Source organism: Cnephaeus nilssonii (assembly GCF_951640355.1).
Source record: "Cnephaeus nilssonii genome assembly, chromosome: 7".
NCBI classification, from domain to species: domain Eukaryota; kingdom Metazoa; phylum Chordata; class Mammalia; order Chiroptera; family Vespertilionidae; genus Cnephaeus; species Cnephaeus nilssonii.
The window spans coordinates 67,371,658-67,395,052 of record NC_137078.1 but is presented as its reverse complement, the minus strand read 5'-3'; the positions used below and the strand labels follow the sequence as shown (position 1 = coordinate 67,395,052).

The following is a 23,395-nucleotide window of genomic DNA, read 5'->3' as shown; positions in this document are numbered from 1 at the left end:
AATAAAAAATATTTTATTTTGTGCTTTTATCCAATTTTAGTCTCAGTTTAAAAATCAGAGTTTTAAGTTTATTTATATAGCTTACTAGAAGCCTGGTGCACGAAATTCGTGCACGGCGGGGAGTTGTCCCTCAGCCCAGCCTGTACCCTCTCCAATCTGGGACTCCTGGAGGGATGTCCGACTGCCCGTTTAGGCCCGATCCCACCAGGATCGGGCCTAAACGGGCAGTCGGAAATCCCTCTCACAATCCAGGACTGCTGGCTCCCAACTGCTGTAAGTTAAATACAGTCGGAAATCCCTCTCATATCCAGGACTGCCTGCCTTCCTGATTGCCCCCAACCACTTCTGCCTGCCAGCCTGATCACCCCCTAACCACTCTGCTGCCAGCCTGATTGATGCCTAACTGCCCCTCTGCCAGCCTGTTTGCCCCCAACTTCCCTCCTCTGCCAGCCTGGTCACCCCTAACTGCCCTCTCCTGCAGGGTTGATCACCTCCAACTGCCCTCCCTTGCAAGCCTGGTCCCTCTCAACTGCCCTCCCTTGCAGGCCGGGTGCCTCCCAACTGCCCTCTCCTGCTGGCCATCTTGTAGTGGCCATCTTGTGTCCACATGGGGGCAGGATCTTTGACCACATGGGGCAGCTATATTGTGTGTTGCAGTGATGACCAATCTGTATATTACTCTTTTATTAGATAGGATAGAGGCCTGGTGCACGGGTGGGGGCTAGCTGGTTTGCCCTGAAGGGTGTCCCGGATCAGGATGGGGTTCCCTTGAGGCGTGGAGCGGCCTGAGCGAGGGGCCTGTGGTGGTTTGCAGGCCGGCCACGCCCCCTGGCAACCCAAGGGGAGGCCCTGGTATCTGGAATTTATTTTCCTTCAACAATTGAAACTTTGTAGCCTGGAGCAGAGCCAAGCCTGGGGCTCTCTCCGGGGTGGCAGCCATTTCTGTGGCAGTTAATTCACCTTCTACAATTGAAACTTTGTAGCCTTAAGCAGGTGAGCCTGGCCAGGGGTGTGCGGAAAGCTTTGCTTCCCCTGTTGCCGGCGGCAACCCTGGCCTGCTCTCTCAAGCTCCATTCTGCCGCCCTTTGTTTGAATTTGTTTACCTTCTATAATTGAAACTTTGTAGCTTGAGTGGAGGCTTAGGCCTACAACGGCTATGGAAAGCTTGGCTTGCTCTGTTACCTGGGAAACCTTGCTCACTGTGGCTGTAGCCATCTTGGATTGGGGTTAATTTGCATACTCTCCCTGATTGGCTGGTGGGCGTGGCTTGACTGGTGGGCGTGGCTTATGTAGTGGAGTGATGGTTAATTTGCATATTACCATTTTATTAGAGAGGATTATGGTACATTGGAATTATTGCAGGAAAGTATTTAGATCTTATGGTACATTTATTTGTTTCTTGGCTTATCACTTTTCTACATATATATATTCTGTTGCTTGAGATCTTAATTGTGGTGTGATCACATTTGGTGTAGGTAATTTCTCATGTAAATTTGCAAGGAAAATATATATGTAATAAATATACTGAAAGACTACAAAATATCTATGAAATTTTTTATTTTGCTCTCACACATTGACAATTATTTGGCCCTGTACAAAAGTACAGTTCCTTGGTCCAAAATGCCTTTTCATCACTGGTTCTATTGTCCTCAAGTGTCCTGTGTTTCAGATGAGTAGTCAGAAGTCCATTCTTGTGAAATATCTATTAGGGAAACAGTGCCTGTTGTTATTGGAGGTACATAGATTCAGGTATAGTTAAGATATGGGGAGGAGTGCACATCAGAGGCTATGATGGTACTCACTGACATTCACAGGATAATGAAAATCAAAATCTACATTTTACAGACAGAATGAAATTGGGGAAAGAAAATAATGTATTTGATTGTAATTCTTTGTAGGGTTAAATTCTATAGCAGAAACCAGTATCAACAATCATTTTAATGTAAGTTATATGTGTCATTCAAGAACTTTGCGCGGATGAAGAGATACATACAGAGAAGCAAAGATATTGGCTTAAATATCACAGAAGTCACAAAATTTGAGTGCTGCCTACTACAAACCTGGAGTATATCATTTAGGTAAGGAAGTGGAATCTCTCCCAAGACAGATGTAGTTCAAATCCACATTGGGATAGTTAGAATATATTTGTTAAGGGAGTTAAATGATATGGTTTGAAAGTGAAATGTTAACTCAAATATCACAGCTATGACCCATTCCTTTGGCAGTGCAATTCAAGAAAAGGAAGCCTGACACCTTTGCAATTGCTTGACTTAGATAGAAACAAGCCAGGACAAAACACATACTTTGGCCCCTTTCATAAAAGAAACCCCCCAATTCAAGGGCTTAGAGCAGTAGTGTGTATTTGGACACGACCGAATTATGACCAATTGGGGGACCCTGTCCCCCCTCCCTACTTGGGAGTCCATTCTGTGGGACTCTTTCCCTCCCCCATGTGGGAGTCTGTACTCATTCTTCAATAAATCTCCACCTTTGCTATAAAAAAAAAATTTATGACCAATTGAATTTGTCTGATTCTTTCTCAGACAGAAGGGAAAGCCCTGAGCAGTGGCAAGAAGGAAATAAAATGAGCCTGTGTTTGAATGAGTACAGCTCTTCTCTGGCTTTTATGCTGTTACTTCTGCTCTTTTCTGTTGGCCTGGGACTCTTACACAGAAATTGCTTATTGTCTGGATGGTATGCTACCTCCCCCTGTACTTGTGCCTTCGTTATCATCTCTGGAAGGAGGAAGAGCCTAAATATAAACCTCTCTTGGGGCAAACACACATTTGTCCGGCCTTTCATGCCCTTGTCCTAACTTCCTTTCTGATAGCTTGCCCTGTTTGTATGAGCCGTCCTTCACAGTAGAGTGGTCAAGTCAAAGGGAAAGTCTTTGTTGAGCTTACAGATCTAAGTTACTTGGTGCCATTTTAGTTTATGGTCTGAGGCTTAACTTAAATATAAATAACAGTAGGGCCAATGTACACTTATTGAAGTTTAACTCTTTTTTAGAGAAAGTTTTTATTACTAAGGAGTAGCAATTTCCCCAGCCATGTCTATGTTCATCATTTCCCTTGGGATATTGTTGGTGTAATACACGGATAGTAAATAATAAGATGCAGGCATTCAGATTCTGTAACTTCCCAAATGTCTTCACCTTTTTCTATTCCCAATACTAGAATGGGGAGAAATGCTTTAAAAAAAAAAAAAGACTAAAATTTAAGGATCTAAGACCCACATTGCAGAAAAAACCTCTAGAACTAAATACCAAACTTAAGCAAAATGAGAAAAGTTGCAGTCAGTGGTATTTTTCTCAAAGTTTTATTCACAGGCCTGGAATGGCAGAGTATGCAGCTTACTAGTAAATATGATCTATATTCTTTCTCACTATATATCCCCCAGGTCTCTAAATGGACTACATTGATTTATTAGTCTGAGACAAGAAAAATGATTAAATAATTAATTAGGATTTGGAGCCACGGCATTCAAAAAAGTATAAAATAAGTCTGCATTGGTTGCTCTGGCTCTTAGCCTATTACATCTGCTCTTTCTTTTTGCTTTTATTGATTTTTACATGGGAATCGCTTATGATATGGATAGTATGGCACCCTTCCCTATACATGTGCCTTCATTACCATATCATAAGTTTTCATTGAAGGAAGAATTCCATTGAAATGTCAAAGGGAACTTCCTTTGTGAATCTACAGCAAATTTTCAACAATTAATTGGTCACCAGCTAGGCATGGTTGGGCTGAGGTCTTTCTCTGGTGCTGCCCAGGCTTTAATGTAAATGGTAAAGCCCCCATTCCCACACGTATGTGTTCTATCAGTGAAGGGGGATTGGTAATGTAATGGGATGAGTATTTAGCAAGGCAGGAGGTTATTGCTAAAATGTCCTCGTTCTGCTTGCTGATGGAGAAGAAAAATGTGGATATCCCAAAATGCCATTTTTTTTCAGAGCTTATTTGACCCTGTAACAGAAGTTTCAGAGTGCAGGTTAACCATACAAGGGATTCAGGTGGAGGTATAGGTGGTAATGTCATCAGAGCTCCCACCCTCGCCATCTCACTTACCTTTCAGGGTATAAAGCAGACCAAAAATGAGTAGGGTGAAAAATGTCATCAGTATACCCAGGATCCAAGACATATCACACATCCAAGTACTATAAAATGGGGCTTGGGCATCCAAAACAGAGGCTGGAAAAGAGAAAATTAAAAACATATATATATATATATATATATATATATATATATATATATATATATATATATAACAAAACCAAATAGAGACTGGAAAATATGCACAAATAAAGAAAACATATCCCACTTAACAAGGGAAGGAGGAGCACTGAAAAAGGAATATCTGCCTTCTAACCCTCATTTACATGTGTGTGTTTTTCCTAGGCCTAATTTATAAGACTTGGTAGTTTAGATGATCCAGAGGGTGCATGGAATTTGGGCTGAGCCATGAGTGCACACCAGGAGGGGTCTACTCATGTATCCACAGGTAACTGAGAACACACTCTCATTTGTTTACATACACTTGGTTAGGAGCTGCAGAGGCAAAATGTTCTAGAAGCATCACAGAGATAATAAATTGAACCTCTGAGCATTTGGATAAAACAAAATTGTCTATATAATTGCAGCTTGGTGATGGAAGACTAAATTTGAATATGTAATGTGTACTGGATAGGACCATGATGTTGAAGGAGCTCAAATTCAATCCACTTAAGTAACAAATGGACAAAGGAAGATAAAGGAGCCATGATACTAAATTCAAGACTGTAAAATGCTTTCATTGTGATAAGGACTAGACAGAAGTTAGAGATGATAGTTTTCATTTCATTAATGTAAAACGTGGTCCCTAAAATGTAAGCTCCAGAAGGTCAAGGCCTTTTAGTTTTTTGTTCATTGTTGAATCCCCAGTATTTAGAAATGTGCCATAGTAGGCCCTTATTAAATATCTGTTAAATGAATTAAAACTATAAAGACAACATTCATCAGAAATCAGAAACAAGTTTAGATATTTCAATTAAGAGATAAAATCTTATAAAATACCCATATATGTTTCAAAAATTGAAAGAGACAATCCAGAAAATATCTGAAGGCCAGAAAAAATATTTTTTTAAATAACATGAGAAATAGCACATCTGAAAAAGTCTGGCATGCAAGAAAGAATAAAAATAAAAAAAATTGTAAATATATGGATAAATATAAATAAATTAAAGGCCTGGTGTACAAATTTATGCACAGGTGGGGTCCGGCTGGACAGGCCTGCTCCAATGGGGGCTGATCAGGTGTGAGGGGCACAGGTGGTTGGCTGGTGGGCCTCACCCCCAACCAGGGGTGGGGGACGATCAGGGGCAAGGCCAGCTGAGGGGAGGAGCCATGGGCAGTTGGCCAGCCAGTCCTGCCCCCAGTCAGTATAGGGGTGCTGATTGGGGCTGGGACAGCTTGGGGGAGGGGCCGTGGGAGGTTGAGGGTGCAGATCAGGGCCCTGATCAGGCTGATTGGCCACCGCAGTGTACATCATAGTAACCAGTTGTTTCGGTTTTTCTGTTCGTTCTGGCATTCTGGTCACTTGGCTTTTATATATATATATAGATAATCCTATCTAATAAAAGAGTAGTATGCAAATTGACCATCACTCCAACACCCAAGATGGCCACCCCATGTGGTCAAAGATGGCCGCCTCCATGTGGTAACAAGATGGCCACCACAAGATGGCCAGCAGGGGAGGGAAGTTGTGGGCGATCAGGCCAGAAGGGAAGAGCAGTTGGGGATGACCAGGCCAGCAGGGGAAGGCAGTTGGGGGTGAGCAGGCTGGCAGAGGAGGGCAGTTAGGGTGACCAGGCCAGCAGGGGAGGGCAGTTAGGGTGACCAGGCCAGCAGGGGAAGGTAGTTAGGGGCAATCAGGCTGGCAGGGGAGCAGTTAGGCATGGATCAGGCTGGCTGGGGAGTGGTTAGAGGGCAATCAGGCAGGCAGGCTGGCCAATGATTGGAAGCCAGCAGTCCTGGATTGTGAGAGGGATGTCTGACTCGAGGGGTCCCAAATTGGAGAGGGTGCAGGCTGAGATGAGGGACATTTCCCCCCACCCCCCACCCCACCCCATGCATGAATTTCTGAACTGGGCCTCAAGTGTTGTATAAAACAATAATTATAATAATCTTGTATGAGGTTTAAATAACATAGAATTAAAGTCTTCAACAACCATAGTTTATAACTCCATGGAGCTAAACATTAATAAGGTGTTCCAAGTACTTTTTTTTCTTACTCTAAATATTATTTATTGTGCATGTATCTTGTGAACTGATTTGAGTATTTCTGTTTCATAAAAATAAACTTTGCACATACACCAATGTAACAATCCCTGAATATTCTATATTCTAGAGATTAGCAATTACACAAGAGCAACTGTGAGAAGGTTATGATTTAGCTTGATTATATCATGATCTTAATATTTTACAAAGGTATTTTTTTCACTAAGGAATAGAAATCCGGATTACAATGTTTGCTAACCAGTTTTTGTTTGGCTTTTTTTTTTTTTTAATCTCTTTTCACCTTGCTATATTATATCAACAGAGTGCTTTAAGATTTTGACCTTCATTTTGGTTATGCAACATTTTACCATCTCCCTTTGTTCTCTAAAAACAGTGTCATAAAATGCATTTCCTTGGAGGTGATATCTATATAGTATAAGATAACTTTTGTTCTTTTTATTGCTGCTCTGAGGGAACAGGGAAGGAAATGTGTCGTCACACATTTGTTACTTTCAATTGCAACTTCAAATGTGGTATTTTTCAAGAATTATTTACCCTTTTCCCCATCAAAGTTTCAAATCTCCCTAGTAGTGAGCTTGAAATATACCTGAATCTCACTCCACTTTCTACTTCTCACTGTTACATAGGTAGCTGGGATATTCTAATAAAATTTCCCAACATCTGTAGCATATCAAAGAATAATAAACTAACAAAATGTCATAGTTACATCATTTGGGCGATAGTATATAAGAAAGTTATTTAAAAATACACTATATCACACAAAATGGTTTGCTTAAAATATTTTCAATGGAATTGCTTATAATGCTAAAAATAAATCAGTTTTAATGTCAACACTCTTTATTTATAATTGATATTTACAATAATAAAATTTTATTTCATCATTTTAATCATTACAATTAAAAAATCAAATGTTATGGCCTGGCCAGCATGACTCAGTGGCTGAGCATCTACCTATGAACCAAGAGGTCACAGTTCAAATCCCAGTCAGGGCACACACCTGGACCATAGGCAGAGATCAATGATTCTCATCATTGATGTCTTCTCCTCTCTCTCCCTCTCCCTTCATCCCCAAAATCAACAAAAATCTATTTTAAAAAAATCAAATGTTTTGAAAACAAATAAAAATTGGAGAGTTCTGTGTTTTGGGTAAAGCACAAGATGTAGTTTCTTCATCTGTAAAATGGGATTGTTATGCACTTCACATTTTGTGAAGGCTAAATAGTCAGTGTATGTAAAACACACAGCAGCTGTGCATATGCTGTTCTCTCTTCTCTCACTTGCTCAGCACACAAGGATTGTTTCATTTGGGAAGAGGTCATGAAGCTCTGTGACCTATAGAGTCATCAAATGCCCTTTTGGAGTTCACAATCTTTGGGAGAATAGACTTGTTGGAGGACAAAACAATCCAACTTATATTATTTTTAAAAAGTATGTTGAAATAAATGGAAGCAGAATGTAGCTTCTCAGAAGAGATGGTATGAAATCTGTATCTTTAAAGATAGAGATTTTCAGGTTGAGAATATTATTTGTTAAATATTCCAAATAGAAGGAATAGTATATGTAAAAATATGGAGTTTCACTTAGATGACTGAATGAAGACGTGGTACATATATATGATGGAATACTACTCAGCCATAAGAAAAGATGAAATCCAAGGCACTTTTCTTTAACTTCCAAGAATACTTAAGGTATTAATTCACTTCAGACTCAGTAATGTTTGTGCTTTAATGTTCCCCTTTCAGAAAGCACAAAATTGGATTTAAATTCTTTAATCTACCCTGTCTAAAAATTATTGTATTTAAATAGTTCATTATTCCTTTTGCTTATTAATATTTCAAATCTCTAACATTATTCTGTGCTTATTTGACCTTTCTATTTTATCTACACATTTCCACTCTTCTTTTGCTTTCTTATTGTGTATCTTTAATAACTTCATTTTCCTTTTTATAATTTTAACTAGTAGCCCATTTGCAGGAAAAATCCTGCAAGCGGCCGCTTCAGAAGCATGCGCTGCCGCTGCCGCAGCTGTTGTGGCCACCCCGCCTGCACCCGCGCGCCTCTGCCACTTGCCCTGCCCCGCCCCACCCCGCGCCGCCCCGCCCGGGCTTTCCCTCTGGCAGCCATCTTGCTTTCCACTTTTCCTCCATCTTCCTTCTAAGTTGTCTTCAGTCTTCACTCCTCCCTCCCTCAGCGTATGCAAATTAACTGCCATCTTTGTTGGGTAAGTTGCATACTCGCCCTGATTGGCTGGTGGGCGTGGCTTTGGATGGTGGGCGTGGCTTGGGTGTAGCGAAGGTGCGGTCAATTTGCATATTACTATTTTATTAGGTAGGATCATCCCATCTAATGATTCCATCTATATTCATTATTGAGTCAGTTCTATTTCTAAGCTACTCAATCTGTTATGGCACCCTACATGGACTAAAAAATCCACTTTGCTGTATTCTTCCTTTGTCCTTCCCTGTGTCCAATGCCAAGTGATGGAACAACATGAAGAGAAATAGCTAACTGGGATTTCTTAGGAACTCAAAAGGAGAAGAATATCTAATAGATTTACCTGGATGTTTACCATTTTTCCTACTCTTCTTTAATTTCTAACATCCACATTTCCTTCTGTATTATTTTCCTCTATATGAAGAATTTCCTTTAGCAATGCTTCTAAATAGCTAAAAAATAACTTGAAAATAGTGGTTGGTAAATAAATATAGATTTTTTAATAGAGAGATAGATAGATAGATAGATAGATAGATAGATAGATAGATAGATGTTGCAGCACATATATTGTTATCAGAGAGTCAGAGAGTTGTTTTGGGTAGTCAGATTTCCCCATAATGTTGGAAAAAGAATGCCATCTTATACATTCTTACATATTACTACTTTCTAGTTAATCCTGATAGGGTTGTCTTCTCAGCTCATTTGTTAAGATTTGAGGGTTGGGTTTGTAACTGGAAGTAAAAATATATGTAATAGGCTTTGTTTGGGGCCAGTTCAGTAATAGATTTGAAAAAGCTCTCCCAAATAATAAAGTGATCCTTTTGTTTACCTTGTCATTGTCTTATGTAAATAATTCCCAGCAACTGCAAGTGAATGAAATATATTGCTAATTCTCAGATACTATCATAATAAAGTACATTATCTACACTAATAAAAGAGTAAGATGCAAATTGACCATACCTTTGCAACACCCACCAGCCAATCAGGAGTGAGTATGTAAATTATCCCAACAAAGATGGCGGGTCAATTTGCATACACAGGCACCAAGCAGCTGAGGGCAGGATGCTTGTGTTGTCGCCATGGCAACAACACAGGTGTTCCGCACTGCCCCAGACACTCTGGGCCTCTGAGCAGTGTGGGAAGGCAGAAAGGTGGCTCCGGGCCAGAGCAAAGGCAATGACGGCAGCCAGGGGAAGGAAGGCCCATTCTTGCACAAATCTTTGTGTATCAAGCCTCTAGTATATTATAATTACAGTTCTAAATAGCATCTAAGTATATAGGCAAAATGATAAGCTTTTAATAGTTTGGATACTGAATAGGAAATAAAATAATTAAAATTATGATTTTATATTTTTTTATTAATTTTTCAAAGATCCATAACTCAAAAATGTTTTGAATCATGGGTTTAGAGCCAACCTATAGGTGACATCAGTAACTGTGTTTTATAAATGAGTGTCTGGACTTCATAAGTTTGAATGAAATGTCCATAAAATCTGAAGGAATCTATCTTTTCCCTTGGTGCACAAGCAACTAACACCATGAGCAGTGGCAGACATACACCATCAGTACAGCCTAAAACTCTGGGCCTCTAACAGTTCAGGAAACAGAATCTTAAGACTTTTAGATGTCACATGAACTCTGACTCCTCTTCCTGTTACTTTAAAGGTCACTCAGCTTTATGAAAATACCTTCTAGTGAAGAGGATATCAGCCAAAGAAGAAATGACCTAAAAATTTTCACTTTTCTAGTTTCACTTACCTTTATCCCGCAGATACCAGTAGACAGGAAAGATGCTAGCATGCATCAGGAATGGTAAACAATTAAACACAATTCCCCAAATAATGAACCAATTGTCTTGTATACCTGAAAAAGAGTCAAAGAGAAAGAGAATTAGGAAGGAGTCATTTAGGGATACAGTGGAATAACAACAATGTATCCCTGGGTACAGGAAAATTTTTTAAAGGTCTCGTTGCTATGTCTACTTAGAGGTATTCAACCTCTGTCAGAGCTCAGGTATGAAAGGCAGCAATGTGGGTAAAGATAAAGCCAGGAATAAGAGCTCACAGTCATTTAGGCTAGGGACAGAGCAGGGTTAGGAAGAATTACCTCTTCTTACTTCTCCCGTTTCGTGCAGCATGTAATCAGCCTGGAAATAAGATCTAGAAAGAGTAGGGCCCTGGTCACTATAATATGTAAATATTTAAGGGTTTAAAGTTTATGGGACCAATGAAATACTAGTGTTGGGAAACTCTGTGTTAGTTCAGACAACAAAAAGTTCCCTGGAAGCCAAGAATTTTATAGATGTAAAGGCCTTAAGTTATAATGCAAGGCTCTTCTCCACAGCATCCCTGCTATTCAGACAATCTTTACTTGAATATCTATTTTTTAGGGAGCTTACTGAAGTGTGAGAAAGATCATTTCAAGCCTGGACAACACTTCTTATTAAACTACTAGAGGTCCGGTGCACAAATTCATGCACCATTGGGGTCCCTTGGCCTGGCCTGTGGGATTGGGCCAAAACTGGCTCTCTAGCATACCCCGAGGAGTCCCAGATTACAAGAGGGCACAGGCCAGGCTGAAGGACCCCACCAGTGCACCATCATGGCTGGGGAGGGATGAAGGAGGTTGGCAAGCCAGGGAGGGACTACAGGAGGGCTCTAGGATGTGTCTGGCCTGTCTCGCTCAGTCCCTATCTGCCTAGACCCCAGCAGCAAGCTAACCTACCAATCAGAGCGTCTTCCCCCTGGTGGTCAGTGCATGTCATAGCAACTGGTCAACTGTCTGCCCCCTGGTGATCAGTGCATGTCATAGCAAGCTGTTGAGCAGCCTTAGCATATCATTAGCACTTTACACTTTGAACGGATGACTGGACGACTGAACACTTAGCATATTAGGCTTTTATTATATAGAATAATTTTCTATATCAAGCTAGATTAAAGAAAAGACTCAATTACTGATTCATAACATTCTTAGAGGAAAATGATAAGATTGTTGGGTAATTCTGAGACATATATTGCAAAGAAAATAACTATAAATACTTGGCTTAGAGTAGAGAAAATCCAGAAAGAATGTGGCTTTTGTTGCTATTTTGCACAGAATCCCAAACAAGATAAACCTGAAGAGGCCCACAACAAGACACATTTCAATTAAAATGCAAAAGGTTAAAGACAAAGAGAGTATCTTAAAAGCAGCAAAAGAAAAGTAGTAAGTTACCTACAAGGGAGTTTCCATAAGATATTCAGCTGATTTCTCAAAAGAAACTTTGCAGGCCAGGAGGGATTGGCAAGAAATATTCAAACCGAGACTCGAAAAAGATGGTGCTGGCAGGACGGAGGTGAGGGAGAGGAAGTGAGTGAGTGAGGGGATGAAAGGAGAGTGTGTGGATGTGTGTGGTATGCGATGAGTGAGTGAGGGACAGTTAAATCCAGCAGGAGCAGCAGGGGCTGGCAAACCAGGCTCTCTGGGACAGGGAGAGACTACCACCACTGCAGGCACTTTCTAGACTGTAGGAATCGGGCACTTAGCCCATGCCATCTTGAAGAGTAGAGTGGCCATTTCTAGGAACTCATCAGCACCACCACCCAGACAGGCCTTGGACACTGCCTGTGTCTCAGCAGCCACTCCTGCAAAATCCTGCTGCCTCTTCTGCAAACCAGCGGACCCTGGGACCTCCAACTCCAAGAGTGCACCACTCCCACAGAACTCTGGACACCACAGATGCATGTGTCCAGCGCTCAGGCCTCCTGGGCACACCACTCCATAGGCAGCTATTGGGAGCCATTGGGAGCCCCTGCTGGGTGTGATTTTGTACAGACAAAGGTGCGCTGCCCCGCAGTAGGAATTCTGAATTCCCTCTTCCTGAATAACTTCCCACAGACATCCCAGCTGCACAAGTTCAGTGCCGGGGCCCCTCAGAGTGTGTCAGATCTCTGCACCAGCAAACACACTGCCACTGTTGCACATTTCAAGTGAGCAGGCCCCCTTAGCCCATTGATCTGCAGGGCACTCTTGGGAGCCACTGTAATCCCCCACTGGGTGTGATCTTGGACAAATAGGGATGCACTCCCCTGGCAGTAGAAATTCTGAATTCACTCATCCCAGATACCTGCCCACAGACACCTCAATTGTGTGGCTTTAGTGCCAGAGGCCTTCAGAGTGCACCGTGCTGGCAAACACACCATGGATGCCCCTGTGAGCTGCCACCACAGGCACAGTAGCAAAAACTGAGTCTTCCCACCCCACAGTGGCAGAACTCTGGACACTACAGTTGCACGCTTTTTCAACATGCAAGCCTCCCAAGCCCAACACTCCATAGGCAGCCCTGGGGCACCACTGTGAGTTCCCACTGGGTGAGCACTTATACAAACAGGGTCACACTGCTGGGTTATAGAAACTCTAGATTCCCTCTTCTGGGATACCTGCCCACAGACACTGCAATTGCGTGACTTCAGCACCAGGGCCCTTTAGAGTGTGTCAGTACACCCTGCTGGCAAATGTACCAAAGGTGTTCCTATGAGCCACCACTGGGGGCATGTGTATTCAACCACAGAGACAGCAGCAAAAGCTGTCTGCCCACCCCACAATTACAGAACTCTGGACACCACAGTCACACCTTTCCAGAGTGCAGGCCTCCTGAGCCCCACCACCACAACAGATGGCTCCTGGGTGCCACTGTGAGTCTCTCCTGGGCACGTACAATTTCAACCAAGGGCACAAGACAGCAAAAATTGGTACACTCCCCTCCATGGTTGCTGACTTCTAGACTCTGCAGTCATGCCTTTCCAGCTTGCAGGCCTACATCAAGTGAACCCAAATAGCTAAAGTAGGGAGCTACACTAGATTACCAAGCCAAGGAGACCTGAGAGATAACAATAGTAGCACCATCCCCAAAAGAACTTGGGTAGCAAAGCAATCAAATCTACAATTAAACATTACAGCAAAATATGGGAAGACAATAAAGCAATCCCAAAAGGAAATAAAAAGAGGAATCACCAGAAAGGGAATTAAATGAAATTGAGGCTAGTAACATGTCAGAGAAAGAATTCAGAGTAATGGTTGTAAGGATACTCAAACGAGTGGATGACAAATACACACAACTCAATGACAAATACACATAACTCGACGGAAATTATAAGGAGCTACTGAGAATTTCACCAACATGAAAAAGAACCAAGAGGAAATGAAGAACAACATAGCTGCAATAAAGAACACAATGGAAGCCTTAAACAGTAGACTAGAGGAGGCTGTGGACCGCATCAGTGAATTAGAAGAAAAGGTAGGAAAAAACACACAAACATAGCAGCAACTGAAAAGAAAATTTAAAAAGCAAGAGGAAAGCCTAAGGGAGCTTTGGGACAATACAAAATGAAACAACATTTGCATAATAGGAGTACCAGAAGGAGAGGAATAGAAGCAAGGAATAGAAAACCTATTTGAAGATATAATGACAGAAAACTTCCCTGATATTGGCAAGAAAAAAAAAATACGCAAGTCCAAGAAGCACATAGAGTCCCAAACAAGATGAACCCCAAAAGACCGACACCAAGACACATCATAATTAAATTGGCAAACACCAACGACAAAGTAAGAATCTTAAAGGTTGACAGAGAGAGACTGAAAGTTACCTACAAGGGATCTCCTATTAGAATATTAACTGATTTCTCAACAGAAACACACCAGGCCAGAAGGGAATGGAATGAAATATACAAAGTGATGCAAAGCAAGGGACTGAATCCAAGAATACTATACACAGCAAGGCTATCATTCAAAATTAAAGGTGGAATCAGGAGCTTCACAGACAACAAAGAGCTAAAAGATTTTATTACCACCAAGCCAGAAATACAAGAAGTGCTAAAGGGACTGCTGTAAAAAGAAGATACAGAAAGGCAAAAAGAAACACAAACATTAAAAATAAAAATGATGACAAACAAGTACTTATCATAATAACATTAAATGTAAATGGATTAAATGCTCCAATCAAAAGACATAGGGTAGCTGAATAGATGAGAAAACATGACCCATATATTTGCTGTCTGCAAGAGACCCACCTCAGAACAAAGGACTCACACAGACTGAGAGTGAGGGATAGAAAAAATTTTTCAGGCAAAGGGAAATGAGAAAGAAGCCGGGGTTGCAATACTTATATCAGACAAAATAGACCTCAAAGTAAAGACCATAACAAGAGATAAAGACGGCCACTACATAATACTACAGAGAGCAATTCAACAAGAAGATATAATTCTGGTAAACATATATGCACCTAATACAGGAGCACCCAAATACATAAAACAACTTCTGGAAGATATCAAGGGAGAGATTGGTAGCAATACAGTCATAGCAAGGGACTTTAATACCCCACTGACACCACTGGATAAATCCTCTAAACAAAAAATCAGCAAAGAAACAGCAGTCCTAAATGACTCACTAGATCAGATGGACTTAATTGACATCTTCAGAATATTTCACCCCAAAGCTACAGAATATACATTCTTATCCAGTGCACATGGGACATTTTCAAAGATAGATCACATATTAGGACACAGGCAAAGTCTCTTCAAATTCAAGAGGATAGAAATCATAACAAGCATCTTCTCAGATCACAATGGCATAAAACTAGAAATCAACTACAATAAAAACAATGAAAAAAATCAAACACTTGAAGATTAAATAGCATGCTATTAAACACTGATTGGGTTACCAAAGAGATCAAAGAAGAAATAAAAAGCATCCTGGAAACAAATGACAATGAAAACACAACAATCCAACATCTATGGGACACAATGAAAGCAGTCCTGAGAGGGAAGCTCTATAGGCCTACCTCAAAAAAAAACACACAAAAACAAGAAAAACTGGTAATAAATTATCTAACTTTGCAACTTAAAGAACTAGAAAGAGAGCAACAAGAAAAGCCCACAGTATCCAGAAGGAAGGAAATAATAAAGATCAGAGCAGAAATAAACGACATAGAAACCAAAAAAAATAAATAATACAAAAGATCAATGAAACCAAGAGCTGGTTCTTTGAAAGGATAAACAAGATTGATGAACCTCTAGCCAGGCCCACCAAGAAGCAAAGAGAGAGGACTCAAACAATGAAAAAGGTAAAGTAACAACTGACCCCACTGATATACAAATAATTGTAAAATAAAATAAAAATACTATGAACAATTCTACTCCAACAAACTGGACAACCTCGACAAAATGGACACATTCCTAGAAAAATACAAGCTTCCAAAACTCATGATTTCATAAAGAATCAAAAAACCTGAATAGGCCAATAACTACTGATGAAATTGAAACAGTAATCAAAAAAACTTCCAGCAAACAAAAGCCCTGGACCAGATGGCTTCAAAGGGGAGTTTCACCGAACATTCAAGGAAGAACTAAAACCAATCCTTCTTAGACTATTCCAAAAAATTCAAGAGGAAGGAACACTTTCAAGCTCTATGAAGCCAGCATTACCCTAATCCCAAAACCAGATAAAGACACCACATAGAAAGAGAATTACAGGCCAATATCTCTGATGAACATAGATGCTAAAATTCTCAACAAAATTCTAGCAAACTGGTTCCAGCATTACATTAGAAAGATCATGCACCATGACCAAGTGGGATTTATTCCAGGGATGCAAGGCTGGTACAATATCCACAAATCAATGAACGTGATGCATCACATAAACAAATTGAGATACAAAAATCACACAATCATATCAATTGATGCAGAAAAGGCATTTGATAAAGTCTGACACTCTTTTCTGATAAAAATGCTCAGCAAAGTGGGAATAGAAGGATCATACCTCAACATAATCAAAGACTTATATGACAAACCTACAGCCAACATCATACTCAATGGGCAAAAACTAAAACCATTTCCCTTAAGAACAGGAACAAGACAGGGATGCCTGATTTTACCACTCCTGTTCAACACAGTACTGGAAGTGCTAGTTAAAGTGATCAGATAAGAAGAGGAAATAAAAAGCATCCCAATTGGAAAAGAAGAAGTAAAATTATCATTATTTGCAGATGACATGATAGTGTACATGGAAAACCCTAAAGACTCCATCAAAAAATTATTAGACTTAATAAATGAATTTGGCAATGTAGCAGGATACAAAATTAACACCAAGAAATCTATGGCACTTTTATGTGCCAATAGTGAACTTACAGAAAGAGAGATTAAAAAAACAACCCCATTTACCATTGCTCAAAAAAAAAATTAAGATACCTGGGAATAAACTTAACTAAGGAGGTAAAAGACCTCTACTCAGAAAACTACAGGACACTGAAAAAAGAGATAGAGGAAGACATAAACAGATGGAAGAACATACTGTGTTCATGGATTGATAGAATAAACATCATTAAAATGTCCATACTACCCAAAGCAATCTATAGATTCAGTGCACTCCCCATTAAAATAGCAATAGCATATTTCACATATCTAGAAAGAACTCTCCAAAAATTCATCTGGAATAAAAAAAAAATCCGAATAGCTGCAGTGATCCTGAGAGAGAAGAACAAAGTAGATGGGATCTCAATACCAGATATCAAGATGTATTACAAAGCCACTGTTCTCAAAATTGCCTGGTACTGGCACAAGAACAGACATATAGACCAATGGAATAGAATAGATAACCCATATATTGACCCAAACCACTATGCTCAATTAATATTTGACAAAGGAGGCAAGAACATACAATGGAGTCAAGACAGTCTCTTCAATAAATGGTTCTGGGAAATTTGGTCAGACACATGCAAAAAAATGAAACTAGACCACCAACTTACACCATACACAAAAATAAACTCAAAATGGATAACGGACTTAAATGTAAGATGGAAAACCATAAAAATATTAGAGGAATCCACAGGCAGCAACATCTCAGATATATGCCGAAGCAATATCTTCACTGACAGAGCTCCTAGGGCAATGGAAACTAAAGAGAAAATAAACAAATGGGACTACATCAAAATAAAAAGCTTCTGCACAGGAAAAGAAACCATCAACAAAACAAGAAAACCCACTGCATGGGAGAACATATTTGCCAACAACATCTCCAATAAGGATTTAATCTCCAACATTTACAGGGAACTCATACAACTTAACAAAAGGAAGATAAACAACCCAATCAAAAAATGGGCATCGGACCTAAATAGATATTTTTTGAAAAAAGACATAAGGAAGACCAAGAGATATATGAGAACATGCTCAAAATCACTAATCATCTGAGAGATGCAAATCAAAACGACAATGAGGTACCATCTCACACCTGTCAGAATGGCTATAATCAACAAATCAACAAATGACAAATGCTGGTGATGATGCGGAGAAAAAGTAACCGTGGTGCACTGCTGGTAGGAATGCAGACTGGTACAGCCACTGTGGAGAACAGTATGGAGTTTCCTCAAAAAAACTAAAAATGGAACTTCCATTTGACCCAGTGATCCCACTTCTAGGAATATATCCCAAGAAACTAGAAACACCAATCAGAAAGGATATATGCACCCCTATGTTCATAGCAGCACAATTTACAATAGCTAAGATTTGGAACCAGCCTAAAGCCCATCAGCAGATGAGTAGATTAAAAAACTTTGGCACATCTACACAATGGAATACTATGCTGTTGTAAAAATGAAGGAACTCCTACCATTTGCAACAGCATGGATAGAGTTGGAGAGCATTATGCTAAGTGAAATAAGTCAGTTAGAGAAAGGTAAATATCATACAATCTCACTCATTTGTGGATTATAATGAACAACATAAACTTATGAACAAAAACAGATATAGAGACAGAGAAGCATTGATCAGATGCTCAAACATCAGAGGGAAGGTAGGGGAGGGGAGGGGTATGGGGGAGAGATCAAGCAAAGGACTTGTATGCATGCATATAAGCATAAGCGATGGACGCAGACAACAGGGGGTGAGGATGAGGGCAAGACTGGGGGGATGGGGACACAATGAGGGGATAAGGACACATTTGTAATACCTTAATCAATAAAGAAAAAAGAAAAAAATATATTCAAAGTGATGAAAAGCAAGGTCCTACAACCAAGATTACTCTACCCAGAAAAACTATCATTAAGAATGGAAGGACAGAAAAAGAGCTTCCCAGACAAGAAAAAGCTAAAGCAGTTCATCACTATCAAACCACTATTACAAGAAACATTAAAGGGTCTTCTTTAAGAAGAAGAAAAAAAAATTTAAAATATGAATGGTAAAGTGGCAATAAATACATATTTATCAACAGCTATTTTAAATGCAAATAGATTAAATACTCCAATCAAAAGACATATGGAGGCTGAAATGAGTAACAAAATAAGACCCTTTCATATGATGCCTACAGAAGACTCACTTCAGATCAAAAGACACACACAGACTAAAAGTAAAGGGATGGAAAAAGATATTTTACGAAAATGTAAACAAACAAACAAAAGATGGGGTAGCAATTCTTACACCAAGCAACATAGATCTAAAAAATAATAAAATAAAATAAAATAAAATAAAATAAAATAAAATAAAATAAAATAAAATAAAATAAAATAAAATAAAATAAAATAAAATAAAATAAAATAAAATAAAATAAAATAAAATAAACAAGCAAGCAGAACAGAAGTAAACTCATAGATACAGAGAAAATTTTGATGGCTGCCAGAAGGGAAGGGGGTTGGAGGATGGTGAAGGAATTAGGACGTACAAATTGGTAGTTACAGAATAGTTATGGGGATATAAAGTACAGCATATGAAATATAGTCAATAGTACTGTAATAACTATGTTTGGTGTCAGATGGGTACTAGATTTATAATGGTGATCACTTATTGAGTTATATAATGTCTAATCATTGGGTGAAGATAATATAATACTGCATGTCAACTGTAATTGAAAAATAAATAAATAAATATTTAAAGTAAAAAAAATATATACAAGTCAGGCAGAAAAATACCAGCAATTCAACAAGCAAGTTCAAAAAGGACAAATTTTCTCACATTACACTAGTAATTAGGTCTATGAAGGCAAAGACTTTTGGCTCCCACCTCCTTACTATATTGTCAATATCTAGAACAGTGGCTAGTATTTAGGAGGTGCTCAATATAAATTTGTTGAATTAACAAATAAATAAATCAAACTGTCTAATGAGTTAGTGACCTTCCCATCACTGCAAGAATGCAAGGATATCTTGATACCCATATACAACATGAAGAAGAGCATAATGGTTGGAGCAAAGTGTTTGGCATTTAAAAATCTAGGTTCCAATCCTGACTATATTTATAGTTGTCTTAGCTTGAACAATTCACCTAAAAATTCTGATCCTTAATTTCTTCATCTAAAAGTGTTGAAAATAAATAGAACCTACCACATAGGATTGTTTGGAGAAATTAATAAGATATTTACTACAAAGTATATATCACATCTGCTGGCACGTGATAAGTACTAATTCAAAGTTATGCAGATCTTTATAAATTGGGTAGAGGGCAGAGCAAGTCAAATTGTCTGTTCTTTTTTAGCCTTATGTTTCCTGAATCATAGATAAATCTAATTTTTATGAGAGTTCTTAAAAAGCACTTTGTCTTGTGAATTGTATATGTCACTATAGATTAAATAATCTCCCCAAATCTCCCAGTACCTCTCTTCCTCCTTCCAAAAGAACCTAGAAATATGACAACTCTTTTCTTTTAGAAAATGTTTTGTATGTCAAGTATTGGATGTCATAATTTATCACTTCAGTTATTCACCTTGTATGGTGTGAAGTTCCTAAGGTCAAGTACTTAAGAGGTTATCCTCAAATATACCTGACTAGAGGCCCAGTGCACAAAATTTGTGCACTGGGGGGGGGTGTCCCTCAGCCCAGCCTGCACCCTCTCCAATCTGGGACCCCTCAAGTGATGTCCAACTGCCGGTTTAGGCTGGATATCCCTCTCACAATCCAGGACTGCTGGCTTCCAACCACTCACCTGCCTGCCTGCCTGATTGCCCCTAACCACTTTTGCCTGCCAGCCTGATCACCCCATAACCAATCCCCTGCCAGCCTGATCAACACCTAATTGCTCCCCTGCCAGCCCGATCACCCCCAACTGCCCTCCCCTGCAGGCCTAGTCACCCCTAACTGACCTCCCCTGCAGGCCTGGTCCCCCCCAACTGCCCTCCCTCCCCTGCAGGCCAAGTTGCCCCCAACTGCCCTCCCCTACTGGCCTAATCACCCACAACTGCCTTCCCCTGCCAGCCATCTTGTTACCACATGGAGGCAGCCATCTTGTGCCCACACGGGAGTGGCCATATTGTGTGAGGGTGTGATGGTCAATTTGCATATTACCTCTTTATTATATAGGATACCTACTCTACCCTTTGCCCTCAGTTCCCTGAAATTAAGATTCTATTTCCTACCTCTAATGAGAAAAAAAGAGAATATATTTGTTAGTTTCATAGGAAGCGCAAAAGAAGAAGTAAGAGGAGATTAAGGAGGACCAAATAATCTGGATATTGGTTCATATCTTTTTCTTTCTCTTGTTATCAAAGTAAAATATTCTGAACACTTTGAGTGGTAAGTCTAACTATCCATGGTTGCCTATTGAAGAGAACAGAATTACTATTGTTGAAATTCCAAGAACTGGGAAATAAGCAATGATAGCTATGAAGGAATCAGGACCAACTACTATTTGGTGGTAACAGGCACTATAGCAGCACCCCTGAGAGCCGCATAAGGAGGGAGAATTGCAGCTTGACCTGAAGCATAATTAAAGACATTAAGACCTTATTTGGCAAATATAGCAGTGGGATACATTCAGATGTGCAAGTTTACACATTTTTTGTATGAACCTTCTCAAAGCATTTAATATCTGAAAGAAATACCTTTTGTTCTCAAACACAGAAGAAAATGCATAATGAGTGCTAAATATATCAGGAGCCACGACTTTATATATGACATTGTCGACATATACTCCGATGTTAACAGGATATCTGAGAGAGAGCAAAATGAAAGTTTTGGTAAGTAGGGCAGCAGGATCACACGACTCCAAGGGGCATGGAATATTGCTCTAAGGAAGCAAGATACCCACTTATGGCCCCTATTACACTCTGTACTATGTATGCACTCTGGGCTCAGACGAGGACTACTGGCCAGTGTAGCGGGACTAGGGGAAAGACCAGGATTTGGGAGGTATTGGGCAAGGATGGAACAGGACTGAATGGAGAAATAACTTTCTATTTCTTTTCTTATATTCCAGGGGACAAATCTATGAGACTAGGGAAATTACAGGACAGGATCCTGGGCACCACAATATATGGGGTTTTGGAGGAAGCCAATGGCTGTGGAACTGGATCAGAAGTGCCCCTGGTAAAATTCTAGGAAGTTTAAAATTGTTATATACATATAAGAGTTCTGAAACTTCAGAAATAAAACTGCAAAAGTCTTCTGACATTCAGTGTTTAAATTCCCTGCAATCTAGTACCAATGTGACAGAAAAATTTTCCCAGGAGTAAACATTCAATATCCTGATAAAAATACATATATTTTTTAAAGTTAAAAATTTCTGAGTAGTGATAGAGCATGAAAGTCCTCAAAGTGCAGAAAATAGGGAAAGTGCAATATCTGTATTTGCTCTGTTTGATGGTGACAGGCACTATAGCAGCAGTTAGTACCATTAACTACCAATCACGGGTGACCTGGATTCAAAAAGCCTTGTGTATAAGATGTTGTGTAAAGGGACAAGCATTGTTTCCCAGAGAATGAAGAAGGTGAACTTGGAAACAGACAAACAAACAAATTATAGAAGCATACAATCAATACCTCCATATAATGTAATTTTCAGATGCAGAACACAAAATAAATATCTTAATGTAGTAAATTAAAAACCGGTTTGAAGTAAAGCAGGGTTTGGCACCAAACTATTGGAATTTGAATTTTAGCAACAACAAATACATAACATATAAAAATAACTGCTCCATTGTCAAGGTATATTATTCACCCCTTCCTTGAGTATCACTGGGACCGAATTTGCTCTTTCATTTTATGAAAGGTTTTCATTCAAATGAAAAAAAAAATTCACAAGAAAAGGACATGGGGTCCAAGGTTCTAAATTAATACTTCAGTTTCAACAACACTGAATAGGTGGGCTAGTCCAAGATTCCTGAATGACTCAGAATATAAATGTAGGATTGAAAGGGAAAACAAAAGTAAGTCTTCCATGAAGTAAAACAGAAAATTGAAACTGTGAGTTAACCAGGGGAGTTAATTTTGGGCTACAAAGAGATGTAAGCACATAAAGTGAGGTTTTGATGAACAGGAGAAAAGGGCTTCCTAAATTTATTTATCAACTTCCTAGTTATATTCCCATGACTATGAGGAAAAAAGAACATTTTGTAATTCCCTAATACTAAGCCTTTGTGAACTGGACCGAGTTAAACAGTTACCTACTCTTCAGGAGTACTCTAACAATAGGCTAAAATTGGCCTGAGATCACATCCAAAGTCCCTCTGGTAGACACTGATGATGTCCCTCAGGGAATGCCCTCTCTTTCTCCTTTTCAGCCATAGTCCCCCTTGAGAAATGAAACCAAAATAATGCCCTGTCCCTATGTTAAGCAATACCAGAACAAATCAATTTCCTATTCTTGTGGTAAACTATTTTGGTGCTAGGCATCTTTCCTTTCCCTATACTATGCAACTGAAAGCAAACAACAGTAAGTTGGCTACTGCCTCCAGGAAATACATGCTCCTGGGAGATAATAACTAAAATAGCTTATTTAACAAAACTAATGATGAGCTCAAGACTCACTTCAAGACCTTCATATTGCTATGCTCACTAATTCAAAGTTATATATATACTAGGGGCCCAGTGCACGAAAATTCGTGCACTGGGGGGGGGGGGTATCTCAGCCCGGCCTGCCCCCTCTCACAGTCCAGGAGCGCTCAGGGGA

At 39.6% G+C, this 23,395-nt stretch overlaps 1 protein-coding gene across 1 annotated transcript in view; it reads right to left on the bottom strand.

The window, feature by feature from the left end:
- Nucleotides 1-1,611: 1,611 nt before the first annotated feature.
- LOC307102876 (putative selection and upkeep of intraepithelial T-cells protein 1 homolog) overlaps nucleotides 1,612-23,395 on the bottom strand; it is a 30,471-nt gene continuing 8,687 nt past the window's right edge. The window contains exons 4-7 of the mRNA XM_079776565.1: nucleotides 21,330-21,437; nucleotides 10,251-10,355; nucleotides 4,071-4,193; nucleotides 1,612-1,702 (exon numbers count right to left, since the gene is read on the bottom strand). Coding sequence (XP_079632691.1) covers nucleotides 1,650-1,702; nucleotides 4,071-4,193; nucleotides 10,251-10,355; nucleotides 21,330-21,437 — 389 coding nt within the window. The 3' untranslated portion in view covers nucleotides 1,612-1,649. The remainder of the gene's footprint in view (nucleotides 1,703-4,070; nucleotides 4,194-10,250; nucleotides 10,356-21,329; nucleotides 21,438-23,395) is intronic.